Source organism: Cryptosporidium ryanae, assembly GCF_009792415.1.
Source record: "Cryptosporidium ryanae isolate 45019 chromosome Unknown contig_41, whole genome shotgun sequence".
In the NCBI taxonomy this organism is placed as follows: domain Eukaryota; phylum Apicomplexa; class Conoidasida; order Eucoccidiorida; family Cryptosporidiidae; genus Cryptosporidium; species Cryptosporidium ryanae.
In genome coordinates this window covers 11339-25685 of record NW_027125491.1, presented here as the reverse complement: position 1 = coordinate 25685, position 14347 = coordinate 11339, and the positions used below count along the sequence as shown (strand labels likewise).

General features: G+C 28.8%; 5 protein-coding genes across 5 annotated transcripts; 2 read left to right on the top strand and 3 right to left on the bottom strand.

Annotated features, from left to right (window-relative positions):
• Positions 1–295: 295 nt before the first annotated feature.
• On the bottom strand, positions 296–3196 carry FG386_002310 (small ribosomal subunit (SSU) processosome; the record flags this gene model as incomplete). Its single annotated transcript, XM_067341672.1, has 1 exon — positions 296–3196. One exon carries the CDS (start codon positions 3194–3196, stop codon positions 296–298), a length of 2901 nt encoding a protein of 966 aa, XP_067198951.1.
• Positions 3197–3598: 402 nt separating this feature from the next.
• On the bottom strand, positions 3599–4741 carry FG386_002395 (CobW/nitrile hydratase activator like P-loop ATpase; the record flags this gene model as incomplete). The annotated part of the gene is made up of 1 exon (XM_067341757.1): positions 3599–4741. One exon carries the CDS (start codon positions 4739–4741, stop codon positions 3599–3601), a length of 1143 nt encoding a protein of 380 aa, XP_067199036.1.
• Positions 4742–5251: 510 nt separating this feature from the next.
• FG386_002386 (uncharacterized protein) lies at positions 5252–6556 on the top strand (the record flags this gene model as incomplete). The annotated part of the gene is made up of 1 exon (XM_067341748.1): positions 5252–6556. One exon carries the CDS (start codon positions 5252–5254, stop codon positions 6554–6556), a length of 1305 nt encoding a protein of 434 aa, XP_067199027.1.
• A 56-nt stretch (positions 6557–6612) lies between these two features.
• FG386_002375 (DNA polymerase alpha subunit) lies at positions 6613–8379 on the bottom strand (the record flags this gene model as incomplete). The annotated part of the gene is made up of 1 exon (XM_067341737.1): positions 6613–8379. The coding sequence occupies one exon, from the start codon at positions 8377–8379 to the stop codon at positions 6613–6615; it is 1767 nt and encodes a 588-aa protein (XP_067199016.1).
• A 1054-nt stretch (positions 8380–9433) lies between these two features.
• On the top strand, positions 9434–13663 carry FG386_002364 (coatomer protein complex subunit alpha; the record flags this gene model as incomplete). Its single annotated transcript, XM_067341726.1, has 1 exon — positions 9434–13663. One exon carries the CDS (start codon positions 9434–9436, stop codon positions 13661–13663), a length of 4230 nt encoding a protein of 1409 aa, XP_067199005.1.
• Between the last annotated feature and the right edge of the window lie 684 nt (positions 13664–14347).

Below are 14347 nucleotides of genomic sequence, written 5' to 3'. Positions count from 1 at the left end.
CTCATTCATGCATATGCACTGATTCTGAAGAGAGAACAACTATAAAATGAAACATTTGTTCAAGTATTAATAATTGTAGTCCAAGTTTTGTTAATAAAGAGGTTTGTAGTTATAGTGATTTGTTTATAAACATGTGGTCACGTTTTTAAATCCAATAATAAGTTTCTTATTCTAAACAAGTTTGCATGTAGTTAATTCTATTTATAAGATTCAGATAGATACAGGGGTTAAACACAGTATGTATATTATTATTTTGTCTAAATTTAAATGTCTAAGTTTTAAAAAAGGTTGTTAATTACGTGTAATTACGTTGAATAAACTCAAATGTAGAGCTTAAAATATTGTATTGGTTCATAATTGAATTAATGAGTGTCCTCAAAGTCTCCGTTTCAGTATTTAACTTATATTTATCTTTGTCCTCCTTTTTGCCAGTGTTATTCGAAAGTATGCCTAAAAATTTAATAAATTTTGGATCAAGAAGAGGAATTTGCAATATTGTACTTAGGTTAAGTTCAAAATGAAGCTTTTTTGTCAATAAATTTTGATTTCCTCTTTTAATTATTCTAATTAAATCCGATATACATCTAATATTACCACCATGACTATTACAAAAATTGGGAGACAAATACCTCTTTAATTTAAGATATTCAATTAACCTGAGAAATATTAAGTAATTAACAGAAACTGAACAGTAAAATTCACCAGTTATGTCCCTTACATTTTCAGAGTCTTTCATTAAGCTTTCCCATAACAAAAATAATTTTGATAAAGATTTCTCGTCATAACTTAAATTATTAGATTTATTATTTGTTTCATTTTCGATAATTCTCAGGAGATATTTTTTGTATAAAAAGCTTATTAATGTAATGCAAACTAGTTTAAAAGAAATACTTGTAATACTTTTGCTTGTTTCTGAAGTGATCTGAATTTCATCGTTAAAGATCCACTTATTTTTTTCAGAAATACTAAATATAGATTTAGTTGAATTAAGAATAATTTCGGAATCAATAGTATCACACTTGTTTATAATTTCTACTATAAGTGAATAATCCAATATTATATCAATTTTTACCTTGTTGTTATTTAGATATTCTACAAATAAATTGTAAAATGCACCTTTATTATTGGAGATGGAGTTAGAAATAATTGAATGGAGTAGAATAATATTAAATACATAGTTTGGTATGTTTCTTGATTCAAACCAAGTTGGAATTATACACAAACTATCATTAATAATTCTGTCGATTGCTTTCTTTACTCTGAATCTTAAATCTGAATCATATCCGTCTAAATTATAACTTAATATTAAATACAACCAGCATATGCACTTGTTAAATCCAATATAGTCAAATAAAACCGAAGTTTTACTTTCCTCTATTTCAACTTGATATTTGATAAGATCAAATAGTTTGTTTGTCGATTCGATTGCAAATAAGATACCATTTACTTCTACTGCCTTTAAATTGTTAATTTTTACAATATAATGCTTAATTGTTTCAATAATCATAGGTATATTGTCCATATTGTTTTCAAGTTCACATAGTGATTCGCAATTTATTTCTTCCTCTTTAGTTAAATCATTCAAACTCACACCAAAATTCTTAAAAAATAAAGATTCGAATGCTTCTGATAATGATAACTTTAATAGTAATAAGTCACCTGAAATTTCTAATTTATTTACATTAGAAAGTATACTTAATATTACTTGTCTCATTTTAGTTACATTAGATTCATCTAAAAAATGCTTTTTTATTTTTTTTTTCAAATCATTAATTAAGTCTATACTAAATAACGTGTCTTTACATATTTCCCTGTTGCTTACTGAATCTTCAAATATATTGTGATGTTTTGAGAATATGTTTAACAAATAATCTAAATCATTGTTCTCCAAAAAACAGGTATTCCAAAAATTTGGATCTAATCTAATCAATTCAATAATACTTCTGAAACAATGTTTTCTATTAAAGACTATGCTTCCTATACAAGTTTGAGAATACCAAGTGAATACACTTAATTCATTTTTCGTTTTACTACTTTCGATATCTATAAAGTCGTTATTTTTAGTGTTATTATCTTCATTAAAGTTAAATGTATCTGTTATCTCAAATCCAAAGTCAACAATTTCGTGATCTGCCAAAGCTGTGTCGTCTTTGTTTTCAGGAGAATTGTTATTTTCATCAATACAATTAAAAATGAGTCTGCATATGAACAAAAGTGTTAATAAAATACAGCTGACATCATTACTATTCATTGCTAATTCCATTTCATTTTTAAATACGTCAACTAAATTGGATTTGTTGTCTTTTTCATTAATTATTCCAAGTAATACTGAAAATACAGAAAACAATGGTTGTTTTTTCTTCATTTCATGAATCTTTTCTAGTATTGTATTTTCAAGTTCATTCATACCTTTAATTACACTTATATCACTGCCATCACCCAAAATAGTTGTTTTTAATTTATAATATTGTCTAAACACATAGACAATAAGTGCTTCCCTTTTATTAATGTTTTTAAACTTTTTGTTGCTAAAATTTATAATAGGAAATAATGAAGTTACACTTGGGTCCTTTATATCTAAATTCCTTGGTGAAAGGCTCTTATTTTTAAATGAATATAGGTACTGTTTATACGCAATATTTATTTCCAATTGTACAAAACCTCTCCATAGTAACAATGACTCTTTATTTACTCTTAAACCAAGTAATATAGACGACCTTGCTTCTTTTAAATTACCGTTTTGTAACTCTCTATCAGACATTAATAACCAAAAAATGCTTTTTGTTGGATTATTTCTAAGAGCTGCAATCATATTTCTCTGTAATGCTTTTGAAGAACCAGACTTAAGGCAAAAATCAATATTTTGCAACCATAACTTTTCATCAGACGGAAATTTTCTTAAAGCTCTTTTAAATATGAAGTGAATCAAACGAATTATAGAGTAATCACCTATTGTACGCTTTTTCAACCCAAGTTCTCTTGTCCTTATATATCTTATTCTTTCAAGCTCATATTCATAGTTTAAATAGTCTAAATAATCCTTTAATATTGGAGTTCTAGAGGATATCTTATATTCATATGTTCTGCGATTACATATTATTTCCTTAATCTCGTCTTTCGTAAATACTCTACGTTTTCCAAGATCTATTAGTTCAGGGACCATGTCCTCTAATGCTCTTTGAACTTTATCTGCCATTTTTAAATATCCTTAAATCTTATGTTATTCCCAATTAGCAGAAGTCGTTAGTTAATTCACATAAATATGTATTTCAAAATGGAGAATAAAGTTAGCAGACATAAAAGTATAAAGTCTTGTGAATATATCTCTATATTTTTTAAAATTTTTTCGGAATAAATCTTTAATGATGTAATAAAAGTCTCATAATCTAATGTAAATTCATATTTGACCTATGCAACATATATCGGTTTAGGCGCCATGCCAAATACCGGTAATATTACAACAAATATGCAGCTGTGTCCACATGATTGCATGTGAAATAAAAAAAAGGAAGAATATACTAAGTAATTAAGATATGTTTATATATTAGTATAATTTAATTAAAGAGATAGGTTCGTTACTTATATTCTTAGATTTACCCTAAATAATGCAAGATTCAATTAATCTTTTAATTTCACTACCATCTAAATGGATTCCCAGAAAAAAAAACTTTGAACAAGTAATAGGTTCATCTTTCGGTATTTCAACAGGCAAAACCTCAAATATTTCCCCAACTCCCTGCAACGCAAAGTATTTAATGGAATCATGATTATCACTTGAGTCTTTTGAGTGGAATAAGCCTTTGTATCTAATAAGCTTTCCAATGTTATTGTTGACTTCGCCACAGTTAAGGTCATTCCAAGCGATATCAGCGATCACTTTTTCAATTAACCTATGAGAAAAATATACAGAGTCGAATGAAAAAGTAAATGAAGAAATGCTTGGTGAAATTGATTTGTTAAAGTGATAAGTAATTATTTTATTATTAAAAGCCTCATCAATCTCGCCTTTAATTTTATGAATATTATAGGAATCCATATTAAAAAGCCAGTCCATTTTAACATTTGATTTTGATGTGATTATAATATTAGCACTTGGATTAATTTTTCTCACAATGTTTTCAATATCATAAATACTTGAATCATTTTTGCTATTACGATAATTTTCAAACAGATCAAATTTATTTAATATAATTTTATTCGCCAGCATTATTTGCTTAATTAATTCAGAAGAAAGAGAGAGATTATCTTCATTATTATTGTTATTATTATTTTCGTGGTTGATATAACTTTTACACTCACTATTTATGTTTATAACATTGATATCAACATATTTTTTTAAATAAAATAAATCTACAACTGTAATTACACCTGACAAATACGTATTAGAGTCAAGCTCGCAGTCTACCCAAAATTTTTCAATTATTGGTTCTGGATCAGCTACACCTGTTGTTTCGACTAAAATCTTATCAAACTCTTTTTTTTTTAATAAATACTCAACTGCTTTAAGTAATTCATCTTTAACTGTACAACAAACACATCCATTAGGAAGTTCAAAAAATTCTTTAAATATATTTCCTTCTTTGTCAGTCATTGTTGGAGCTTCAATTCCCATTTCGTCAGAAAAATCATTCTGAATAATTGCTATTTTCAAATCACTAGTATTATTAATTATCTGGCGAATAAGTGTTGTTTTCCCAGACCCCAAAAATCCTGTGATAATATATATAGGGGTCTTTTTCATTTGTAAAATTAAAAAACGAAACTGATCTAATTATACTTGGTTTACTTAAGGGCTTGCATATGTTATTTTTGAATTTAAATTATTTGGAAGAGTATTCAATTATTATACAAAATTTACAGTCCTTTTCAACTAACTATCGTTTTAACTCTATTATAACCAATTTAATTGATATATAAATAACACATTCAGGTCAAAATTCAAATTCACGTCCGAATCATGTTATATAAAAAACTTAATTTGGTGGCGCCATACTATATTTTCAGTGTTTGGAATAGATTAAGTGATTCAAAATATTTAACTAGTAAAGAAAGTACCAGTTTATTTTAATGTATTCCCTTTTATTAAAAAAAAAGTAAATAAAAGGATAAAGTGATAGTATTGGATAAATCCTGAATTTAAAAAGGTACATCATCAATTAGCATGAATAGTGGTATAAATAATTAAGATATATAAAGTAATAAGGGAACAAAAGTTATACAAATAAGCAGCTGATATAGTCTGAATAATATAATGGATATTATATCGACAAACACTCAAAAAAACAGTGTTATAATTGATTTGGAAAATGATGATGTAATTGAAATTAATGAAAGAACGTCTGGACCGGTAAGAAACACAGGTACAAACTCAGATAGGTACAATAGTGATATATTAAAATGTCGGCCATATTCTGAAAAAAAGACTAAATCAACAACAAGTAGCAATTCAGGTTCAAGCAGCGCAAATGGAACAGCAAGTGTAAGTAGCAGTAAAAATAATAATGATAATAATAATGGTAATGTAAAAATTCACATTAAATTAAATAATAAATTACAAAATAAAGACACAAGTAATAATGATTTTAAGATACCAGAAGCAATACCACACTTATATAAGAATTTTAGACCGTGTAAATCCTGTAAAAGGTGTGGATATGGTAATTCAATAGTGGTATATGACTCTAAATCAGGTTCAGAAATATGTACAAGTTGCGGTATTGTTGTTGAAGACAAGGTTATAAGTGAGGAACAGGAGTGGAGATCATTTTCTAATGACGGAAATGAAGGAAATTCAAGATCTCGTATAGGTTCAGTTAACGATGTTTGGTTAGATGATGGAACAGATTCTCAATTGTTAGTTGGAGATAAAAATTTAATGAAAACAATGTTAAAACACGATTCAAAAGATTCTGGAGATCGCTTGATGAAAGATGTGTTTTCACAATTAAGACAAATAGCAACTAGTTTTTGTTTGCATGATAATATAATAGAAAGGTGCAAAGAGATAATAAAAGAACAAAGTAACTTAAATATATTAAAGTTAAGTCTTAAGAATACAATGGCAATAGTTTATGTAGCTTGTAGAGAAGAGGGTGTATCTAGAACAGTCAAGGAATTAGCAACATACGATAAAACAATAACAGAACGTGAATTAGTTAGGTCTATAAATAAATTAAGAAAAGATTTACCAAGAAGGAATACATATTTAAGTTCATCTGCAGCAGAATTAATGCCAAGATTCTGTCATTACTTACAGTTATCTCATGAAATTGTGGGAATTGCTGAATATGTTTGTAGAGCAGCAGAACAATTTATTAATAGAAGTCATCGTCCGAATTCATTAGCAGCAGGTGCAATATTTTTTGTTTGCAATCTTTGTAATATACGTGTTGAAATGAGAAGCATTGCAATTGCAGCTAAAAGTGGAGAAACGACAGTTAGAAACATATATAAGGAATTGCTATACGCGGGTGATAAGTTGCTACCTAAAGATTTTAAACCAAAGTTAGTTGGTGGTATAGAAACACTAAAGAGAAAGTCAAAAGTATATGATTAATTTAATTGAAAAGATAGTTCATATTTTCCTATATATAAAAAGTATTGTGTTATTTGTTATTTACTAAGTATTTCAATTTCGTCAGCACATATGCGATTTTCAATCATTAGAGGAACACAGACTGAGTCATCATTTTTAGAATTATTAGATGCTTCAGTCAATTGTGACTCATCTGGAGGATGAAAATATAGAGAGACCCCTGAATGTTGTTTATTTCCTGTTGGATTAATAAATACTCTCCCAAGAACAGGCTTTACGAATGGGTCATTTTCGGAATGATTTGAAATAAATACATGAGGCAATTCTCCGTTTAAAACCAATTTTTTCCATAATTTTGGGTTTATTGGATGTTGCACTGGGTAACAGGGATATAGAGTTCTTTGGTACAAGAACTGGCTCAAAACTACTTCAATAGGTATTTTATTTATTTTTGTTATTATTGAATTAGTTATCGGTGTAATTATATCTGAAGAAGTAACCATTATTTTAAAGTCATTTATATATATTTCACATGGGTTAGATAAAAAGTAAATATTATCATTTAAACTACAATATATTGTCTCGTTTAAGCCAGGTTGTGGTAGCGGAAAATGATGATTTATATCGTATTCAGAAGGTACTAGATAAATTCTTACCTTTTCATTTTTTTTAGAAAAGTTTTCTATTTTACTAAATATTATTTTCCTGTATATTTCTTCAAAAGTCAAAAAATTATTATTTTCAAAATCATATATATCTCCCTTAATTATTGATTCGTTTCTTGAGTCCAAAAATGGTCCAAGTAGTAGCAATATATGTGGCTTCTCGGAATTTGCATAATCCAATATTTTATCCAAATATTTAAAATTTAGTATTTTATTATCTATTGTATAAGGACCAGAAAATACCATCATTTGCACTGGATTATATTCATTATTACTGTTTTTTGAATAGTTATCTTTTATTCCTTTAAATTCTCTTAGGGTTATACTTGGACTTTTCGGAGGGAGACCACCGATTATCTCCTTTGCATATAAACAACTTTGATTAAATTGGTCCATCCCTGTATTACCCAACACGGCAACAACTTGTCCTGGAAATAGTGCAATGTTGCTATTAACGTCGTATAATTTCAATTGTGTATGGTTTCCTGCACTCAATGATCTTGTTCCCAACAATAGAACACTCTCATTATTCATTCTGCCCTCATTATCACAACCTATTGCTCCTAAATTAACTATTAACTGTTTTCTAATTTCACCCACTGGAGTAATTGGATACTTATTACCATTCTCATCAACCCATAACTCAGAACAATTTAATATTATTTCATCAATCAAATATTGAATTTTATTGTCTATTTCATTGCAGTATGAATCTAAATCAGAATCTAACCAAAGAGAATCTTCTCTACCATTTACTAATCTTTCTATTCTGTATTTTGTATTACTTTTGTCGGTAACGCATCCTTTCCTACGAACTTTACCTTCGTTGTAAATTGGCTTTATATTGATAATTTTAAAGTAATCCAATGAAAAAGCATCATTTCCTTCTGTATTGTTTAGTGTTGTATAACTTCCAACATTGTAGCTGTCATTATTCATTAATTCTGTCTTTATTTTTGTATTTTTTGAATTAATTTGAATCCCACCTATTGATTTTTCGTTAAATTTTAATTTTGTGTTACCTATGTATTTTTCAACGTGTGATAAAAATTTGTGTGGGTTAATTAGTGGGTCTATTTTATGTACTGCTCTAAAACTGTCTTTGTAGTCCTCATAGTCCTCTCCAAGAATCGTTTTTATATTTTCTATTATTACATTTCCGTCCTCACATGTATTCATTTTTCCTTCAAGTCTGATAGTTTGTTGTATGAGTTGACAAGATATATAATATTGGTAGTCACATACACTCTGTTTACAGGAAGAATGTGTAGCACACTGACTAACAGTGATTTTTTCTTTTAAATTAATGTTTATTTACACACCCTTTGATTTATATTTGTTACTTATTTTATGTGTTCTATATATATATATATAAGTTGATATTTACCGCCTTTCTTTTTTAAAAGTATACTTAACACCGGTACTGGGTACACAATTAGATTTAAAAACAATATTTAAGATATAAATTACATGTTTAATTTAGTAAACTTTATCGGCTCACATAGACGATTTTTAAATGGAATTGACTGTTTAATATTACAAAAAAGTCCTCTATAACACCTTGTGCTTCTTTTTTTTTTAGATCAGGTCATTATTTAATTTGTTTGTTTATATCTACTGTTTTTGCCTATATTATTCGCTCAAAAGTCTTGTTTTGTACATTATTCATAAAAAACTACACTAAAGTCTAATTAAGCATAACGGGTTTGTCAGAATGAATAAAAGATTGAAACGAACAAATTGTCAATTTGTGTCAAGGAGAAAAAAAATATAAGCTTTAGACTTAATTAGTCTTTTAACACAGCAGCTAATTCTTAAAAATATCTACATTATCAATGCCTAATGCTGAGCTTTTCCGTTTCTTTATTTTCAAGCATACTATTTGTTATCAAACTATATTAAAAATTAAATAATTTCCTCATGTGGCGCTTTAGGGCGCCATTTGTCTTTGTACCCCTCATTATGATGCTGCATAGTAATAGAGAACGAGGAGGAATTCACGGTGAAAGAAAAGATAAGTTTAAAACAAAATAAAAAATCATAGTTTTAAAAATAAGTATATATACACAACACCAATATCAATTTTATATTTAATTAATTAATTAGGATTTTAATACAAAACGTTTTTAGTTGTTGTTAGAGCTAAAGATTCTATATATTCAATAAGTATTAAATAAATGAATGTATGAAAGTAGAATAGTTAGAAAAAAAAGGCGAGAATAAATATTAAAAAATGATAATAAAGTGTGAGAGTAAGAGCACTCGTGCAAAAGGTTTGTCCTTTCACCCAAAATTACCTTGGATATTGGTTAGTCTACATAATGGTGTAATTCAGTTTTGGGATTACAGAATAGGCAGTTTGTTGGATACATTTGAGGAACATGAAGGACCAGTTAGAGGAATAGATTTTCACGAGAGTCAACCCATATTTGTGTCCGGTGGAGACGATTACAGAGTTAAAGTTTGGAATTACAAAGAAAGAAAGTGTTTATTTACACTGCTAGGCCATTTGGATTACATTAGAACAGTGGAATTTCATAAGGAATATCCATGGATATTGTCGAGCTCTGATGATCAAACAATGAGACTTTGGAATTGGCAAAGTAGGACTTGCATAGCAGTTATAACTGGACATAATCATTATGTTATGTGTTCAAGGTTTCATCCACACCAAGATTTACTAGCATCTGCAAGTATGGATCAAACAGTTAGAATATGGGACTTTACGGGTTTGAGAGAAAAAACAGTGAAAGGACATGCGTTAAATGTATCAGGTTCAATGATTCCAATTTCTCATACAATGCCTGCACATGTAGATATGTTTGGAGCGAATGATGTACTGTGTAAGTTTGTATTGGAAGGTCACGAGAGAGGCGTAAATTGGGTATCCTTTCACCCAACATTGTCTTTATTGGCATCTGCATCAGATGATAGAACAATTAAACTTTGGCGTTACAACGACATAAAAGCTTGGGAAATAGATACGTTAAGGGGGCACTTTAACAACGTTTCTTGTGTTATATTTCATACAAATAAGGACTGGTTATTGTCTGATAGCGAGGACAGAACCATTAGAGTTTGGGATTTATCAAAAAGAACATGTATTCATACATACAGAAGAGATTCGGATAGATTTTGGACTATAGTCAATCATCCTTCAAATGGTTTGTTTTCTGCAGGGCATGATTCCGGAATGATCATATTTAAATTAGAACAAGAAAGACTTCCCTCTGACTTTAGTACGTCCATGAATCAATTGTGGTATATTAACGATCGCTTTCTTTACTTGTATGACGTTAAAGAAAAGAATACTCATTCTGTTTTACCAATGAAAAGTAATAATATATCCGTCAATTTATTGTCTCCAAGTCACATATTTATAAATCCCCATAGTCCTAATGAACTTTGTTTTATTGTTTATTATAAACGTGACATGTTTAATGGAAATAGCAGTGCTAATAACAATGCAGGCGTCGGGAGCAATTCAATTGGTAACAATAATATTGGTAATAATGTTGGAGCAGGAAATAGTAGTAACAGTAATAATTCAATGCAGTTTACTTACGATATTATCACAATAAACTCCCTTTCTCAACTTATAAACAACACATCTGGTAATAATTGTACTAACAGCAATAATAATGCTGCCTTTAGATGCAAAAACGGGATTCCAGGTGTAAATTCGGTTATATTTTTATCTAGGAATAGATTAGCTGCTCTTGAAAATAGTGGACAAACAATTTCCATTATCTCATTAGACGGAGATATAATGAAAAGATGGGAGCTTCCTTGGATCGCTCAAAGGCTGTTTATGGGAGGTAATCAGCAGCAAATTATTATCCAATCTGACGACTTCCTTTATTTGTATGACGTTTCTCAAAAAGAAGTTATTTCTGAATTAGTTATATCTAATCTCCAAAATCACCAGGTTGCTGTTATAAATAATAAATACGGGAATAATATGCAACAATGTTTAACATTTAGCAATTTAAATTCCAGTGATGGTAGTTATTCGTCTATGGGAGTGAGAACAATACAATGGAGTCATGACAAATCTGTAATTGCTATAATTTGTAAATATAACATGATTTTCACGAATAACAGACTACAAATATTAGCTACGTATACTGAGAACTTGACTATTAAGTCTGGTATATGGCATGAAACTCTTCCAATATACATTTATTCGACACAAGGTCATATTAAATATGCTATTCCAAACATAAATGAATATGGCATTATACAAACGGTCCCAGACACAACTTATATTCAACATTATGAGGATTCTAGAAAAGAACTTATTACGTTAAATCGTTATGGAAACATCCAAATTATTGATGATTTGAATTTAAATGAAGCCTTATTCAAACTCTCTATAATAAATCAAGAAAACGGTAAAGTTCTTAGATACACAAAGGATGGAAATCTTAAGGGACTTTCAACTCTTAACTATTTAACTCAAAACGGATATCCAGAAATAGCAATACAACTTGTTGAAAATCCAATACTTAAATTTTATTACTCTGTTCAGTTTGGTGAAATAATTCAAGCCTTTAATATAATTAAAGATTTACATAACGCTGAATCAGGAAAGGAAAATAACGAATATAATAATAGTAGCATTAATTGTAATCACAAAACAATTCTTCCGAAACTCAATTCAAAAACTTTGGAAGTTATGTGGGAATGTCTCGGTAGGAGTGCTATTTCTCACGGTTTTGTTAATGTTGCAGAGAAATGTTTCCAAATAACTAAAGAATTTGACAAGCTTATTCTTCTATATTACGTTATTGGTCAGAGAGAATATATGGAAAAGATTGCCAAAATATCTGAAAAACAAAAAAATTGGACCAGAAAATATCATATTGCTCTTTTATTAAATGATATTCCGGGAAGGATTAATATTCTTAAAGAATTTGGTCAATTACCACTAGCTATAGCTGTTGCTCATACTTATGGCTATAAAGATATTAAAGAGGAACTTCTGTCGCAGTATTCTGAGATATATAGTGTTGATGGCACCGATGTATTTGAATTTTTGAATCTTTTAAAAAATAATGTTAGTTCTTCGAGTATGATACCATCTTGTATTCCTATTGTTACTGCAAAAAAACTAACTACTGAAGGATTAAATTGGCCAACTATATATGTTCAAGACGAATCCTCTAATTACGGCATTAATGACAATGACTATTCTTCAATCGGCGCAACTATGAATTACTCGAATAATGTAAATGATAATTCCATGTCTGGAGGAGCTACTGGAGCAGTCAGTTCCTCTAGTTTTCAACCTGAATGGGACGATATTGATATTATAGATATTCCAAATGATGTAATTAGCCTTGACGAAAATGAGGATAACAATAATTATGAATATAATGTAGATAATATGAATGATGGCGTGTTTGACATAAATAATTCAAAATATACATCTTCAAACATAAATAATAAAACAATACAAATAGGGGCAAACTATAGAGAACGTATATTAATATCTCCAGAAAATCTGCCTGCTGCATCTTCGAGATATTCAATTATTAACTTGATTATTTCAGAAAGATATTATGATGCCATAACAATATTGTCTAAAAAAATGGGGGCTAAAAATTGTTTGCCATACAAGGAAGTATTTAAAATGATATCCCTCAGTTCAACATACAGCTTACCAAGTTTTTCAGATGGGCCTATTTTAAATGCTCCATTATTGTCTGAAAATTATAAGTTGTTCGACCGAGATAATGCAAGTTCTTCAACACACTTGTCTCCGATGAGTATATTTGATGAAAACAGTATGGTTGAACTTGTTAAAATCGGACAAAAATATGTTACTTCTGGTAAATTTAAATTAGCATTGGAGGTTTTTCAAAAAGCCATCTTGATAATTCCACTGGTGATTGAACACTATACATTTTATTCACTTAGAGTTGATCAACTTAAACAATTATCATTACTAATAAATCAATATTGCATTGGAATGAGACTTGAACTTGCTAGAATTGATCTTTTAAGCAATTCTCAAAATCAGGATGATCCTGAAATAGTTAAAAGAAATCTTGAACTTATTTCATATTTTTCCTGTTGTAAACTACAACCTTTACACTCCTCCCTTGTACTTAGAAGGGCAATGAGTATATCGTGGAAATATCAGAACTACATTACTACCGCAAGTTTTGCAAAGAGGTTACTTGGAATGCCTAACATTGACGATGTAGAGAAGACGCAAAAAATACTGTCCGCTTGCGACAAAAAAGCAACCGATGAGTACAATATTGATTTTGAACCTAATCGTGATATAGATAATTTAGTTATATGCTCGTCTTCACTTACTAAAATTAATCCAAAAGTCCATGACTTTGTTAAATGTCCAGTTTGCAATTCTAACCATCTTTCTAAGTTTACTGGTGAGATTTGTCCAAATTGCAATGCCGGTGAAGTTGGATTGAGGGTTATTGGAATTATTTAGTTAGTTTCATCATTATAACCAATATAATTAAGTAAACCAATTGTATTATAATAGTAACGGTATTTTTAACTCAGAAACGCTCTACTATTTTTATTCCATTTTAATAGTGTTTACGGTATCTGTTAAGGAAATCGCAACTTCCATAATAATTACAATATATGGTACAATATTCTATTGTATTTATTCGCTTTTAAAAACTACAGTTATTTAATTATACTTTATTCAATCTTTTTTCAGAACATTTTTGTCTTTAAACAAACGAGATTGTGCATGCATGCAATTTTTTAAATTTAATTGTCCACATTGTTATATAACTGTAGCGTGTTGTGGCGGCATAATGTTTTTAAACAATTCTTGAAATAGCTATTAAACAAGATAATTTTAGGTTTATTATTTGGGTTATTTAAATTGAGTTGTATTAATTTTATTTTACTTCCTTTTGACTTGATATTTTTTGTTTATAATAATTTGAATGGGTACTAGTTGAATTAGAGAAAAAAGGAGTGTAAACTTTGTTTAAATTAAATGAATAAAATAACGAGCATAAAGCATTAAACCCACTTAAGAATTTAAGAATATTTTCCCATTTTTATTAAAAGCAATTAAGTTTAACATAAGATATATCTATTTATATACTCGTTTTGATATCTATTTTTTCTTTTGAGTTGACTGTTTAAATAAACG